The 16920-nt window shown below is 48.4% G+C and overlaps 1 protein-coding gene and 1 long non-coding RNA gene across 2 annotated transcripts; both read left to right on the plus strand.

The window, feature by feature from the left end:
- Positions 1–6044, plus strand: LOC144367441 (uncharacterized). Its single transcript, XR_013426810.1, has 2 exons — positions 1–387; positions 1946–6044. It is a non-coding gene; the product is annotated as an uncharacterized LOC144367441 (long non-coding RNA).
- A 4471-nt stretch (positions 6045–10515) lies between these two features.
- On the plus strand, positions 10516–11451 carry LOC101965994 (olfactory receptor 226-like). Its single transcript, XM_005320845.2, has one exon. It carries the CDS (start codon positions 10516–10518, stop codon positions 11449–11451), a length of 936 nt encoding a protein of 311 aa, XP_005320902.2.
- Positions 11452–16920: the final 5469 nt, after the last annotated feature.

Below are 16920 nucleotides of genomic sequence, written 5' to 3' on the forward strand. Positions count from 1 at the left end.
GGTCATAATGGCATTGACGATTTGAATAATGGCATTCTTATTTCTTTCAACCAGCTTAGTGGTCAAGGAAATTCTAGTACTGGGGCTCAACCAATTAATGATTCACATGCAGCTCGTAATCCTCTCAGGCTGCCATGAAAATGTGGGATAAAGTGCCCGACATGAAGACTCCTACAGGCTCCGTTTCCCAGATTCATCAAGAAGCCACTAAACCCTACATGGATTTTGTTAATAGACCAAAATGCTATTGAAAGGCAAATAGAAAATTCTGAAGTTGCCAACATGCTTGTGTTTACTCTTGCTTATGAGAATGCCACCCAGGATTATAGTAGACATGCTAAAGGCTTGTCAGAATATTGGAACTCCAATACACTCCCTTTGGAAAATGTGAGTATACATGTGACCATTGATACCTTCTCTACTATAATCTTTGCTGTAGTACAAACTTCTGAGAATTTTAAAACAATAAGAAAACATTTGCTATCAGCCTTTGCCTTCTTAGGACAACCTAAAATAATAAAAACAGATAATGGTACAGCCTATACATCTAAAGCATTTTCTAATTTCTGTACTCAATGGAATATTATCCTTATACATGGTATTCCTTATAATCTTCAAGGACAAGCCATAATTGAAAGTGGGCCCCAAAATCTTAAAAACATGTGTTTTATTTTATTTTTTTAAACATGTGTTTTAAATAAAAAGGGGAATAGACTCATTCACCACATGAACAATCAAAGCAAGCATTATTCACTTTAAATTTTTTAAATCAAAATGATCATAAGTTAACAGCTGTATAAAATCATGTTTATAAAAAGGTATTAGAGAATACCCAAGCTGCAAAAACACTTGAAAATCTTTTCTTGGCAATGATCTCCAAACCCATTGTATTTAGAGTGTTCCCATGTGCCTTTGTATTTTTATAGTTTAAGTTCTTGGTTGCTAACATGTAACACTGATAATGATGTGCACAAGGGAACTCTAAAAATTATAATGGATTTGGCATTGGGATGAATTTGAAACATTCACCATAGTTTATACTCCCAAACCATATATTTTAGTTTTAGTCCAAACAATTAATATTTCTAATACATACATTAATTACCTCTTGGCCCATAAAATATCATTAGTAGTAAAACATACTTGCGTAACTCCTTGCTATTTGAGGAGTTGCCCTACCACAGTAAATACATTTGCTATATTTATCCTCAAGTAAGGAGATAATGGTTAGATGCCTGCCCATCAGTCTTACACTTCATTAGCATAACAAGGTTTCCTTAATGGATGTACCTACAAACTGTTAAACAAAAAGGATTCATTGCAACATGGATAGTTGCAATTGTTGCTATTATAGTCACACCTGCCATCCCTGCCACCCAGCTGCTGCCTTGGCTACTTCATTACAAACTGCACAACAAATAAATAGTTACATGAAAAATGTTACATCTCACTTACAAGAATAAACTTTTACAGATCAACAAATCTTACAAAGCTTAGACCCTCTAGAAGCACCAGAGTCGTGGCTTGAGGGACATCAAGAAGCCTTGTGGCTTCTGTGGTTCAGAAAAGCTCAGATTTTGCATCACTCCATGACCACATAATGACTCCTGTGGAAATTTGTCTGTTATAAAAAATTCACTGTTGTCTGCATCTGCTTTCCCATTGGGAAAGGTTGTAAGTGCCTTGCACCAAGAACTGAATGAACAAATGCATTCTTTTTTTAATATTTATTTTTTAGAAGTAGTTGGACACAACCTTCATTTATTTATTTTTATGTGGTGCTGAGGATTGAACCCAGGGCCTTGCACGTGCTAGACGAGCGCTCTATTGCTGAGCCACAATCCCAGCCCAACAAATTCATTCTTAAAAACACAAGGGCAAAGCAAAGCATTCCAACAGTGAGTTCAGTTTCTACATGATCCTTCTCCTTCTTCTTGGTTTGCAGAATAAATCTTCAAGGATAGATCTTACCCATATTGTTGCTTTTTCCCTGGCTGATGATTCACTGTGATCCACCTAACCTGTTTGCTTGCTAAAGAGCATGAATCAGCAGTGTATGCCACCTGTCATTACTATGCCACCACCTACCACAGCAGCACCAGAACTCACTGCTATGGCACTTTCACTACTAAATGAGGGAGAAGTTTGGAGTTCACAGTGAGGCACACTGACTGCCATGAGTGACTTCATTTGGTTTTCTGGCTCTGTCCTGTGCTTGTGGATGATTTTCTAAAGATAGACCTTGTAAAGAAATAGGGCAAAGGGAAGTTTAAAACAACAAGTGCTGAACACAGCAAATTATCTATTAACTGAAAACAGAACTTCCGAGAAAACTGTGACATTATCGGGAAAGTGGAATTGAACATTAACAACAGGAGAAAAACATCTCATGTTTTTATAAAGTTCCTGTTTGCTGGTTCATAATGCTGAGAACTATCATAATCAAAGGATGAGGAGCAGAACTCAAAGCTTCGCAGCTCACTCACGACAACTCATTAGTTGTCCTGGATTTCGCTGCACTGCCGCCCCAGCTGGGTCCAGCAGAGTGGATCTACCAGCCCTGGCCCTCGAGCTCACCAGGAAGGGAGTAGGCAGACCATCGGAGTCAGTGTAGACTTACCGCCATCCTCGCGGATGGGGCCTCACTGGGTTTTTTCTTTATTTTTTTCTTTTTCGGGGCACTGAGGAAGGACCGCGGCCTGGCACGAGCTAGGCAAGCGCTGTGCCGCTGAGCCACACCCCGCCCTCGCTGTAGCTTGGTCTATCTCCCTAACGGCTGTGGCGTTGGTCGTCTTGACACCTGGGGACAGACAGGCTCCTGCAAAGACCAGGAATAGGAATAGGAGGCTGGCTCCAGGTGGCCTGGTGCACGAGCGCCCTCTGGCCGCTGAATCAGAGACCCCCACCCACCGAGCACAGCAGGCTGTGTCCTGGGTCTGCAGGCCAAAGCGCAGGGTGTCCCTGGGCTAAAGTCAAGGCGCAGGAAGGGCTGACTTCTTCCAGGCTGCGGGGAGAGCCCACCTACTGATGAGGCTCCAATATCCAGAGTGTATAAAGGGCTTCTAAACTCAACAACAAAAAGAGAATCAGCCCGATCCAAGCACCGCCAAACACCTCACACGCATTTTCCAAGCACTTTGTGTAAAGACCACCGACAGCAGCGCCCTTCGGGAGACAGGGCACCCCAGTGAGGGCGGCACAGCGCTCACCTACTCGTGCCAGGCCGCGGAGGCCACTCCCAGTGCCCCAAAACAGAAAAAAAGTAAAATAAAAAACCACGGGAGGCCCCACACCCGCGAGGGCAGCGGTGAGTCCTAATGGAAAGCGAGCGCGGCTGGCAGCGGGGGAGGCAGAGCCCTGCGAGCTGCTGGTGGCCGCCGCTGCTGGTGGCCGCCGGAGGGCCAGGGTGAGTTCCTCGAGGGGGCGCAGTCACCACAGGACCAGGAAACGCCACTCCTGGGCGGGGCCCCGCGTGGACGCTCACAGCCGCGGAAAGGTGGCAGCCCACTGCCCATCAGCACTTCGGGACGCACCAGCAGAACCTGGAAGTGCGCAGCTTCTCAACTGGGAGGGAAAGGAGCGCCAAGGCGCCCACGAGGCCGCAAACCCCCAAGTAGGTTCCCAGAAGAAGCAGAGCAGCCAATCCATGGGGCAGAGGGCAACTGCGTGCTTTCCAGAGAGCACAGGGCCACGGCAGGGCCGGACGCTGTGGCAGTGGTCTCAGGACCTGGTGGACGGACTCCACGCCACAGAACTGTGCGCTTTGAATCATTGATGCTGTGTTATGGAGTTCCACCTCGATTGTTTAAAAAATAAGAAGGAGGAGAAAGCTAAGAAAGAAGGACCCTGAAGACACTTCACCAAAGTGTAGGTGGATGTCATTCCTGAAAGGAAAGCAAGGAGCCGTAGAGGAGAACTTACTGTCAGAGCTGACAAAGGCACTTCTCCAGGGACAGACAGCGGGCAGGTGGTGAAGGGTGGGGCTGCTGTGAGCAAGTGCTGAACCTTTCTCAGGCACACCCTGGGGCAGGAAGGCCAAATTGTCCTTAAATGGCTGCTGTCACTTAAGACGGCCATCCAGATGCTAAGCAAGTGATAAATCCAGCCTCATTCCCTCTTAAGATTGGGAGCCATCTCACCACAAAGGCGTGAAAAGCTAATTTCGGCTTTACTATAAATTCCTGGGATTTCTAAGCTGGGAATTGCTCTGCCTTGAACTCACCCAAGTTCTGGCTTTCCTTGAACTCACCCAAGTTCTGGCTTTCCCTGGGAGACAACAGCCCTCTCTGGAACTTTAGTGGCACCTCATAAGTTCTGGCTTTTCCTGGGCAGATAAGGAAGCTCTCTGAAGCTGTGATGACCCTCATAAATTCTGATGTCAGGGCCAGCTAAAATATCAACCAGCCTTTGTGTTACTATGCTTGTCAAAATTTCGTTATCTGTAAGTTCTCAAGACACCCCCCTTTTTGTAACTTTCTGGGCTATAAAGCTGTGTTCCTAGAGAGCTGCGGGACTGTCTTCTGTTCCCGTGGTTTTTGGGAGAGATAGCCTGGCTGGTCGAAATTATAAGCTTGCTTTAATTTGATTTCAACTGGAATCGGTGGGATTTTTTGTTGTTGTTTTGGTTTGGTTTTGTTTTTTTTTTTTTTTTTTTTTTTTTTTTTGCATCAGGGTCTAACACAAAGACCTTACAATTCCAAACTCAGGGCAGCCAAGAGCTGCTCATGAACCATAAAAGATGGAAATTTGGCTGTATCAAGACTTGACTCTTCACCACAGATACCTGGTGGGAAACACGAGAAGGTGTTTGGCCTGCTTTGTTTTCCTGCTCCAACTGTTCTCCTTCGGCCACTGCTCCCTGGTATTTCTGGCCCCTGACACCCCATTGCTGGTTTTGCTTCTGCTTAACATTTCCTAGCACCCTGGGCTAGACACGCTCCAAGCCCATCCTGTGCTTCCTGCTCCACCCTGGAAGCTGCTCCTCCAAGGTGTGCTAGCAGCTCTCACTAGGTGTGAGTACCAGTGGGAAAGAACAGCACAGGCACGGGGTGATTGCACAGGGACCCAAGTGTGCAGACCAGTGTGTGTGCTCACAGGTCTCTAAGCTTGTCTCTGCGGCTTGTGGTTTTACTGGTTTTATGTGTTGCCTTTCCCATTTTCTATTCCACTGATTTCTGCTCTGATCTCCACGACTCCCTTGTTTTCCTCATTTCGGGCTTCACTGGTATATCTCAGCTCCTTCAGGTGGAGGCTGAGTCACTGATTTAGGACCTTTTTCTTGTTCTAATACAGTCTGTGGTGTTATTTCTAAGTACTGCTTTAGCAGCATCCTGTGATTTTTTATTGTGTTTTCAAGTTCATTTTGGATCCTTTTTTAATTTCACTTTATTTCTTCCTCCCTTTCTTCCTTCTGTAAGATTTATGTTTTCTTCTCTATCAAAGCTAAACCTGTAACGCAACACAGGCATTTTTACTGCAACGTAAGTTTCATGTGTATAGTGGAGCTATCTTAAGTTAGGGAATCTTGTGGTCAGCACAGAGCCATTTTTAAATTCCCTAACAGGCCCAACACAACTATGGCCCTTTTCCATGCCTGCCCCAATTTTAAATTAGCTAATCATGTAGGTTGTCCCTCTTCCTGTCAGGAGCAAGGGGCAGTGCTTCCTTAAGAATAAATATTGGCAGACTGCCTGCCCAGGTGTGCTTGCTCACCAGATTCCCTTTGGGTGCCCTTCTGCAGAAGCACAATTGTGCCTTGCCAACCTACTGCTGACTACGTGTTTAATTTCTTGTAGCACTTCAGCATTTCTAATACTTCTGTTCTTTTTTTTCAGTGCTGAGGATCAAAACCAAAGCCTTACACTTGCCAGGCAAGTGCTCCACCACTGAGCCACACTTCTAGCCCTCAAATATTTTCTAATTTCCCTTATTTCTTCTTTGACTAATGGACTATGTAGAAATATATTGTCTGAGTATTAGGACATTTTCCAGAAATATCTCTCTTTTGTTGATTTTTATTTTAATTATATTGTGGTCAGAAAGCATACCATGTGTCATTTTGAGTTATTTAAGTTTGTGATTTCTTTCATGGCCTAAAAAATAAGTCTATCTTAATCAATGTCCCACATGCACCAGAAAAGAATATGTGTGCTAGTGAGGCCTGGTGGCAAACACCTGTAACCCCAGCAGCTCCAGAGGCTGAGGCAGGAGGATCACAAGTTCAAAGCCAGCCTCAACAACTTAGTGGGACCCTATTTCTAAATAAAATATAAAAAGGCTGGGGATGTGGCTCAGTGGTTAAGGGCCCCTGGGTTCAATCCCTGGTACAAAAAAAAAAAAAGACTTGCTGTATCCAGCTTAGAAAGAAGACTAAAGGGTCACAGTGTCTCTACTTGAGCTAATTGTCTACCAAAACAGAAGATAGAACACTCACACACACAGTAACACAGAGCCCATGACCTGAAGCCATGCACGATTTATTACATACACAAAGGAGCAGAACTATAAGATCCAGAAGCAGGAAGAAAGTCTGTCAAGAGAAGCAAACCCCTAGAGACAACAAAATCAGAACTAGACATCAAACATCTTCAAATTTCCATCACAAATATGATCATGCATTAAAGGAACACACGGGTATAATAGGAGAAAGGGGAATTATATAAAAGAAACAATTTGGAAATTCTAAAATGAAAACACAATGTGTTGGCTAAAACTTCACTGGATGGGCTAGAGTGAGGTACAGTAAGACTGCAGACACAGAAACGACATCAGGAAGAGAGTTGGTGCTCACGGTCACAGCAGGCCAGTCAGCCAGCAACAGGAAGGACAGGAAGGGGCAGGAGGCAGGAGGAGGGGAAGGGCCAGAGCCCATGGAGTTTGGGGAGGGACAAGTGCCACAGGGTAGCAGGATCAGCAGGTCCCCCAGGGTCAGCAAAGGATTGAGTCAGCAGAAGTTTGGGTCACTGGGGTCATTTCAGTGGGCTCTGGGCTGTGGGGTGGCCTCTAGCCCTCAGGCGCCTGATCTTAGGGCCACTTAGGTCAGGAGAAGATCAGCTTGGTGTGTGAGTTTGGAAAAGGAGATAGTTGCAATGAAGGCCCTGGATAGGTGTATCCAAGGTGCAGTAACAGGCCCTTCACCTGTGCAGGAAGCAGCCAGGCTGGGAGGGGACATCTCTCCAGGATCACTCCCAAATGCCTGAGAATCGAGGACACAGAAAGCAACGAAATGTCACAGCCACAGCTAAACTGCACATTAGACACTGAAGATAATAGCTCTGAGAAACTGATAACAAGATGGAGGTTGTTCTAAAGACTGAGATGTAAACCCAGCCTCACTGCCCTGTGGCAGATACAAGCAGGCTACAGTGAATGTAACTGGACTCCCAGACAGAGGAGGAAAGGGAAAGAAAAAACACATAAGTAACGACCTGATGCCCAGTGAGTGCAAGAGTCCAGAAGGAGGGGCACAAGGACCCCACACCAGGGGACATCAACCCACACAAGTGCTCTGCTCAGCAGTCACAGGACCCACATGCTTTGCAGGTGCATGTACGATACACATAGGGCAGGGCTAGTAAAGTTGGAAGGTTGAAATAACTGCATACATTCTAACTACAACAAAATTAAATTTAAAATTAACAACAAAAATCTGAATGCCCCCATATCTGGATATTTTTTAACATGTTTAAATAATGACCTGTCAAACAAAATATTCTAAAACTATTTAAAGACATCCACTTTCAGCCAAAATGGAGTAGCAGAAAATGAAAAAGAGGCTTTTAAGACATTGCACATCAGGCAGTGAAGGACAACAACGCCAAGAGATGGAAATGATCAAGGTGAACCTGCAAAGGTCCCAAGTGAGTCTTCAGGCCTCCGTGCAGGCATGAATTTATATGGGATGAATGAAAGAAAGCCAGGCATCTCCAGATGTTGGGAACAAATAAAAGAGAAAGTAGAGGTTGCAAAGAAAACTCCGCAGCCATGCAGAGGGTCCCCACATCCAGAGCCTCTGAAGCATGCCTGGCAGGAAGCCTGTGGCTTACATTGCCTTCCAGAGCAAATGAAGCTAATCTGCAAGGAAAAGAATCACAACCGAGCAGGGATGGCTAGGAAAGGGCATCAGGACATCTCTCAGCCAAGGAGTTACCTTGATGAGCAGTGATTTCCACGCATGCACGCACGTGCACTTTGGTCAAAATCCATCAAACTCAACACGCAGCATAAATTACACCTCAAAGAGATATTTAGAAAGTGATTTTTAGGGGGCTGGGGATGTGGCTCAAGCGGTAGCGCAATCGTCTGGCGTGCATGCGGCCCAGGTTCAATCCTCAGCACCACATACAAACAACGATGTTGTGTACGCCGATAACTAAAAAATAAATATTAAAAAAAATTCTCTCTCTCTCTCCCTTTATCACTCTCTCTTAAAAAAAAAAGAAAGTGATTTTTAAAAATAAGAGCTCCTACAAATCAAGTAAAAGAGGACACCATTGGAAGAAATGGACAAAAGATGGGACACCTCACAGAAGCAGAAGCTCACATCTATAGGAAACACCCGTGAGAAGCAGGGAAATGCAAGCCTCCGCACAGGGAAACACGGCTTAGCAAAGACTGAGCTTGTGGCCACCTGGCCTGTCGGAGAGGGTGGGAATCCATGTTCGGCCATAATCAGGCTGGGGCCTCCCCAGGATGGCGTCCCGCGGGCACCCAAGAGCAGACTCCTCTGGAGACCTCTTCTGGGCTGACTCCCAGCAGCGCACCTCCGGCTCCCTCCACAAATTGCCTGGAGAGCAATTAAGAGTCCCCCAAGTTAGGGAGCAGAAAGAAGACTGGGAGGAGGGCGAGGCCCCTGAGGAGCCAAATAAAGTCCACGTGGAGCCAGAGGCTGTAGGCCCCCCGCCCCCCGCCCCCAGCCTCTCCCAGACCCTGTCTGAGCTTCACGAAGACAAGGCGGGGACTGTGCTTTCCTAGCCCGGACCTTGATCTTGAGGCAACGCTCAGGAAGGCCCCGTGAGCGCCACATTTTTCCGGCGACCCCCAGCTGTCACCGGCGGGCTAGCTGGCCCTAGCCGCAGGAACGGGACCCGGAGCGGTCCAGCCCCGAAGCAGCCAAGGCCAGACCCAGGCACTAAGCCCTGAGCTCAGTCTGCGTGCGCGTTCAGGCCTAAGACCTGCGCGCCTTCAGCCTGCAAGTCCAAGGCGGGCCCACAGACCCTTGCAGGCCCCTCGCAGCTTCCTGACCCATCTCACTAACCGGGTGCTGAGACTTGGGGGCCAGTGCTCTGGCTCCTCCGCCAGAGGCTCTCTGGCCCCGCTGCGCCCCTGCCTGGGTGGGCCGCAGTGATCCGCAGAGCTAGCCATTCGCCCCAGCGGGAGTCTGGCGGCTGCCTTAGCCCTCGGAGGCTTTGGGGAATTCACCTTGGTGGAGCCCTTGTGCGAAGGGCTAATTGCAGAAGTAGAAGCTGAGCACGCAGAGGGGCCAAGGACCTCGGACTCCCTCCGCACCATCAGCCCAGAAGGAACCCAAGTACAAACGAGGAGAGGAGAAGCCTTGAGGAGCAGCCGCAAGGCAGGGCCAGGAGCACCTGGCAGGCCAGTGGGATCCTTCCTCAGCCTGTATCTCAGGCCACCTCCTCCATGCAATCAGCCCATCTGCCCTCAGGCACCTACCTGCAGGGGTGTCCTAACAAAAGTTCCCAAACTGCACATCCCGTTTGAGGACATCTTCACCCATTCCCCACAGCCGCTTTGCAAGCTCAGAAAGCGCAGGCTCCAGGCCAGGCCAATGGGAACCTTGAGGTGGGGACTCGCTCCCACCTCTCTACAGCCCCCAAGTTCTATTCACCCTGCAGGTTGCCCTGCAGTTAATGAAAGTAGTATCCTCTCTCCCTGTCTTTCCTGAAGCACGAGGGTCCCCTGGCCACAGAAAGCAGTATGAACCAACCAGGAGGCCTGGAAGTCAGCAGGGAAGATAGGGAAGTGCCCCAGGGCACATCAGGCAAAATAAGTCTTCCTGATGCTGTGTGTGTTCTGGCATGGCCATGTGTGTGTACACCTCCAAAGTCTGTGTGTATGTGCATCTTGGGGTGTGCAGCTGATGTAGATTTCACCTGGGAGTGCACACCCTTGACTCCATTCTCTATGTTGAGGCAGGAGAGGATAGATGCCTGAGGGCATATTTGTGAGGAGTGCCTCTGCTCAGACGGCTGTGTACAGGCCCTGTGGCCACTGCTAGATGTTAGCCCTGGGTAGGTGTGCAAGCTGAGAGGTGAGGTTGGCTGCAGTGGGTCCCAAAGGCATGCTGTGGTCATGATGTCTTCTGCTAGCCCCTCAGTCCTTGGGCAGCCAAAAGGGGGTGGGGGAGGGAAGCCCTGCCTCTGAGACCCCCAGAAGGAGTGCAATGCTCACAGCTGCTCTCACCAGTGTAGAAGTAAGCCTGGCCCTATCACATGCCACAGCTTAGTGTCACTGTTCCAGGGTGCTCAGAAGTGACCTCCCCTTCCGAGAAGGGCCATGAGCAACCCCAACAACACCTGGGTAGCAGAATTCATCTTGCTGGGCTTCCCTGAGCTGCACCACCTGCAAGGATTGCTGTTTGGGTCATTCCTTACCATCTATGTGGTGACAGTCCTGGAGAACCTGGTCATCGTGGGCACCATCAGGGCCAGCCACCAACTGCACACACCTATGTACTTTTTCCTGGCCAACCTGTCAGTGCTGGAGACTTTCTACACCACAGTCACTGTCCCCAAGCTGCTGGTCAGCCTCCTGGCAGGAGTAGGGATCATCTCCTTCTCCGGCTGCCTCACCCAGCTGTTCCTCTTCCTTTCACTAGGCTCCTCTGAGTGCTTCCTTCTGTCTACCATGGCCTGTGACCGGTACCTGGCCATCTGCCACCCACTACGCTACCCAGCCCTCATGGGCTGGAGGCTCTGCCTGTACCTGGCGCTCAGTGCCTGGCTTGGGGGCTTCCTGGCCTCCTTTGTGTCCATAACTCTCATCTCCCGCCTCAGATTTTGTGGCCCCAATGTCCTCAATCACTTCTTTTGTGACATCTCACCCCTGCTGCAGCTGTCCTGTTCAGATACCACCACCATCGAAACACTGGACTTTGTGGCAGCCCTGGCTGTGCTTGCCACCTCCCTGCTGGTGACTGTGGTCTCCTATGCCCACATCCTGGCCACAGTGCTAAGGATTCCAGGGAGAGGCAGCCGCCAGAAGGCTTTCTCCACCTGCGCCTCGCACCTGGTGGTGGTTGTCATCTTCTACACCACCACCATCTTCATGTATGCCCGGCCTCACGCCATCAGCTCCTTCAACCTCAACAAGTTGGTGTCTGTAGTCTACTCGGTTGTCACTCCCCTGCTCAATCCCATAATCTATTGCCTACGAAACCGTGACATTAGGGAGGCCCTGACCAAACTCCTCCACGTCCCTGACCCCTCCTGAGGACTAGCAGCAGGATGCACTCTGGAACTGCTGACCACTCTGCCCTGCTTGCAGACACTGCCTCACCACCAAGACCAGGCCCGCTGTCTCGACTGGCAGCAGAACTTCCTTCCTCTTCTCCCCCATCCCACCCTGGATTAGAGCTGCCCAGGACACAGTGGCCTCAAGTGGACATCTGAATGAGCACAGGAGGTGACTGAGACCTAAAGACTTATGTCCAGGCCCTGGACACTGCTGCCCAGGAGATCAGCACTGAACAATGGACAGCTCCCAGTTCTCCGGGCTTTTCCCAGTGAGATCAGCACTGAACAGGGGACAGCTCCCAGCTCCCCAGGCTTCTTCCTGGGAGATCAGCACTGAACAGGGGACAGCTCCCAGCTCCCCAGGCTTCTCCCTGGGAGATCAAGCACTGGAGCAGGAATGGCTTCCTAGCTCCCAGGACCTCTCCCAGCAAGATCAGCACCTTGGCAGCCACACAGCCTGAAAAGCTCAGTGCAGAGTCACAGGTAGTCCCTTTCTAGTGCCATTCCCCTGACCACTGGGGTCTGCTTTGGTGGCAGCCAGCCCCCTCTCCCTCTCCTAAGCCCTGCATCCCTTACCCCCAAGCCTGCATGGATTGCCCTCTTCCCATGAGAACTTCAGAAGGCTCAGAGTGGGCACCAAGGATCCTCAGGCCGCAGGTCTCAGCAGCACCCCAACACACAGGTGACACCATTCCCCAGAAACAAGGGCATCCTCCTGCTTGATGCCTGGTAGGTTTTGTGACCAGGTAATATGCCCATGCCCGAGTTTTCTGCCCCCTTTCTTCTCAGGATCATGGAACTTGGTAAACCATGACTCCCTGCCCAGTGCTGTCAGGGCAAGACCTCTTGCACGTGGCTTCCACTCCTGCCCCATTTCCTTAGTAATGGCACCAGGAGGTGTGCCTTGTCAGTGTGTATATGCGACAGATGTATCCCGTGGTCTGTGTGAGAGTTAAATCTATGCAAAAGTTTTGTGCTATAAACATCATCTTTCTCATCGTGTTGCTTTGTGCATTTTAAAGTATGCCAAAATGCATACAAATTTAGGGTCATTTTATCATCTTGGTCAATTTAACCTTTATCATTAGGAGATACTACTCTGCCTCTAAACAGCTCCCTGCCTTAATGTTTAAGACTTAAATTCTACTTTGTCTGACACTAATACAGTGACATCAGTTTCCTGTGGGCATTTTCCTGATACAGGAATCATTGCCTCTCAGCTCCTGGCTGCCTGCCATGCTTCTCCATGTGGCTCTGTTGAAGGCTCAGTGTCAGTCTTATTTTTAAACCCAGGTGACTTGGGTTTCCTCTGCTTCTGGAAGCCTTAAGATATTTTTCATTTTGACCTCCAGAGTCTCTCCTGGGTTGCTTCTCTGTTTCTGTTGCTCTTGGTTTGGATGCTTCCAAAGCTCATGATTTGCCCTCTTGTCCATTTTGGAAAGCATTTCCTTGAACACTGCCTCTACCATATGCCCTTTCTCCTCTTCCTCTGGTTCCAGAATCATGTACCAGACCTTTTCAGTGTCCCTCTGCTCCCGCCCTGATCCTATGCTCTCCTCTGGATATTTCTTCTGATCTTCCATCACTCTAGCCATGTCCAATCTTCTGTTTTCACTTCCAGAATTTTCACTTTGTCCTTTTTATGTTTTCTGAGTAGATAATATAAACTCAAATTTCTCCAGCTCCTGCTCAGTAGTCAACACAGAAGACTTCTGAGGCCAAGCAGGGTCCCCACACACTCAGCAACAGTCTTGCAGCAGATACTGCTGGGTGTCCTCTATTCGGCTCAGTCCTACACTGTTCACCCCCATGACTCAGACTTGAGGACCTGACCACTTCCATGCCAGTTTTAATCCTTGGGTGTTTTATCTGCACTTCTGACAAACTCGCTATAAACTGGATTATTTTATTAAAGGAGCTTACAGATCTCGGGAAACATGTGCTTACACATGCAGCTTATGAAAAGGACTTCAGGGGATGCAGATGAAGGAATGTATGATCAAGGTATGGGAGAGCAGCTGGAAGGAATGGTCACCATGCCCTAGGTCCCTGTGCTGGTCTGCCTGGCCCTTGCCCAGGATGCTTCCTCACCATGACTTTCTGTGGTGCCTCAATATCTGATATAGTGAGTCCTCTTTGATCTTCTTTCTAAAAACTATCTTAGTTATTTTAGGCCTTTATGTTCTATCCAGAGTTTATGATCTCTTGGGTCTATATTAGTTTTAGTACCAAAACAAAGTGCCACAAACAGCTTATACGATAGAAATTTAGCAGGAATGATCCATAATCTGGCAGGAATGGCTCCTTCTGAAGCCTATCTCTATGACTTGTGGACAGCACCTCCTCTCCTCCCTGTGTCCTCATATGGTCATCCTTCTGTGCATGTCTGATCTCCCCTTCTTAATGATACCAGTCCTTTGGATCAGGGCAGCTCCTTCTGACCATAAATAAACTTAATTATTTCCTTAAAGGTCCTGTCTCCAAATACAGCCACCAGGGTTTGGGAGTCAGCATATGAATTTTACAGGGGTGCAGTTTAACCGACAGCAGGTTCCTTTAAAAATCATACCGAAATAATGCTCTAATAAAAAAAATGTGCAGGAATTTTTGTTGGTATTTCTTTGAATGAATTAACTTGTGGGTGAAGAATCATCACTTCCACAGTCCTGAGCTGTCCTATCCTCGTTCATGCCTCCATGCAAGCAGGTCTCCCTTTGTGTTCTCGAACAATGCCATCTGCATTGTAGAATGCTAATTGCACTGCTGACTGCTTTCTCATTCTGGGGAGAAAAGCTAGTGCATTTACTCAAGTCTAAGATGCAGTTTTGCTGACACAGAATATCCAGTTGATAACTACTTTAACAAGCAGAGTCAGGAGGCCAGGTGTGCCCAGCACAGGCGATGGAGCAGCCGCGACAAGCGGGGACCCAGAAATCCACCCACCACCCTGACTCTGCCAACAGCACCCTGTGGCCATCAGATGATGGCAGCACCCTGGGCACCATGTGATAAACCCAACCTGATCTTTTATTAAATTGGGAGCCATCTTGCCACAAAGCCATGAAAAGCTAATTTTGGCTTTACTATAAATTACTGCAAACTCTGAACCTGCTTGGAATGCCTGCCTGTGCCTTGAACTCACCCCTGCCTGGCTCTCTGACAAGATAGCAGCCCTCTCTGAAACTTTAGTGACGCCTCATAAATATTGGCCTTCCCTGGCCAGACAACGACCCTCTCTGAGGCTCTAATGGTCTTCATAAATTCTGATGTTGGGGCCAGCAAAAAATGTAAACTACCATTAGTGTGATGCTTGTCAGAGTTCTGTTATCTGTAACCCCCCTTTGTGTAACTTTCTGGGCTATAAAGCTGGGCTGTAGGAAAGGTGGGGCTGCTGTCTTGTTCCCACCGTTTTGGGAGGAAAAGGCAGTCCGGCCGGTCGAAATAATAAGCTTGCTTTAATTTGATTTTAATTGGAGTCAGTGGTCTTGCGTCCTGGTCTAACACCATGTCCAGGCAGGACAGAAGGATACGGAAAGGTTGTTCAATCTCCGCACAGACCCTCTTCCTAGGGGGAACAGAGACCCCCTGGAATGCCCAGAGCCCTCTGCGTGGGTCTCAGGGGCCCTCCAGTGCTTTGTGGCCCCTATTGCAGGTGGGAAGTCAGCGCCAGTGGGCAGCAGCAGTGGGCACCTGCCACTACTGACTTCACCCACTCCAAATACTGCCAGTCCTGTCTCACACAAAAGTGGTGAAAGCAAGGCCATTCTCATTTGTGTTCTCAAAGGAGTGCAGGTACAGCCGCACCACTGAGCAGGATGTTTGCTGTGGTTCTGAAACACAGCAGAGTAAAGAAAATTCATTTCCTTGACTCACTTTCTTGGCCTTTCTCCCCTCACCCCCACCACAAATGAGTGTTGGTTGAAATCCAATGCTTTGTCTTCCTCTTTTGAGAAAATTAAGAGAGTCTCTCCCTCTACCCACTGAGGAATGAAGTTGCTGGCATGTCTTGAGGCCAGACCTGAGTCCCACTGGATGCTGGCATGCTTCCTGCCGCACCACCAGGCACATTTTGCTATATTCCATTAAGAACTTTCATGTTCACAACTCAAAGTAGTCCAAGTGTTTTCCTTGCCTCCCTACATATCCTGAAACCATCCTACAATCTTCAGATAAGAGGCGGTGAGAGGACCTCTCCCGTGCATTTCCTGCTGGGTCACTAACCCTCCTGCCTCCATGTTCACCCTTGCACAACTGTCAGGGGTCAGAGCCCTCTCCTCTCATATTCTGTCTTTTGCCTGAGATTTCCTTAGCTTTATGACTCAATCCCTCTGTTCTCTTTTTTTTTTTTCAACAAATTGAGATTGAAAAGTTTCTTTTATTCTTTTTTCACAGCAACCTATTCTTATTTTATAAATATTGTATCTGCCGGTCATTCTAAGCCTTTGAGATAATGTATCCTTTAATGTCTGTGTTGAAGTTTCCCTCGGATTCCTCAAACTTCTTGTTCCACTGTTCTGTCTCTTCATCTTGGTCCAGCTCCTGTGTGTTGCGGTGCCCTTTGAATGTCTGAGAGGTTCTGGTTGTCATTTATGCTGTTGCCATAAGCTATGGGAGGTTTCCTGGGAACTCTATGTACTTGAGTAGGGCCCTGAGAATGAAGGGCAGGGAGCCAGGCACCGGGCTGGGCTCCTCCTCACTGCAGGTGACAGAAACCCAAATCTAACTGGCTTCAGTGGGAAGAGAAGTTTCCCTCACTAACCTGGATCTGCTCCACTTCGCTTCTGTGGGTCCTAGAACTCAGGCTGCAGACCCTGTGGCCAGGAAACTGCATGCTTTTTGGAGCAGAGGTCATATGCCCCTCCAAGGGCCAGGGAGGGCACAGCAACAGACAGATCCCATGGCTGGCTCCCAGGAGAGCACTCCCAGAAGTGGTCCCCGGGAGCCAGGCCTGGCAAGTTCATCTAGTGCCATCAGTGATACCGCTGTTGACGGGTGATGAGTTCTTGCTTCCCCAATGTTGAATAACACCAAGAAGCACGCCGAGGCAAGGTCAGAGTAGAAATTAGAAGTTTATTAAAGGACAGCAGAAAAGACTTCTCCTGGAGGAAGAAGGGGACCCAAGAGGTGGAATCCGTGGAAGTGCAGTTGTCTCCCCTTTTTAGAGTTTTGGTGATGGAATGTAAGGGGGAAGGGTTAGGACACAGGTGGACCTAATTATCACCTTTTGGGATGGGATTATCACTTCTCTGGGATGAGCTATCTCCAAATCTGTTGGGGCTGTTGGTTAACACTTTTTTGAGGTGGATTTTGGCCTAGGGCCTTTTCCGGACTTCATTAACATTCCCTGAGTCATTCCCAGCATGGCCTCCATTTTAGATTTCACTCGGTATTAGACCCGATTTACCTAACTACACTGACTACCTAACTTTAAATCTGGCTTCATCAG

This window comes from Ictidomys tridecemlineatus, chromosome 1 (assembly GCF_052094955.1).
Source record: "Ictidomys tridecemlineatus isolate mIctTri1 chromosome 1, mIctTri1.hap1, whole genome shotgun sequence".
Taxonomy (NCBI): domain Eukaryota; kingdom Metazoa; phylum Chordata; class Mammalia; order Rodentia; family Sciuridae; genus Ictidomys; species Ictidomys tridecemlineatus.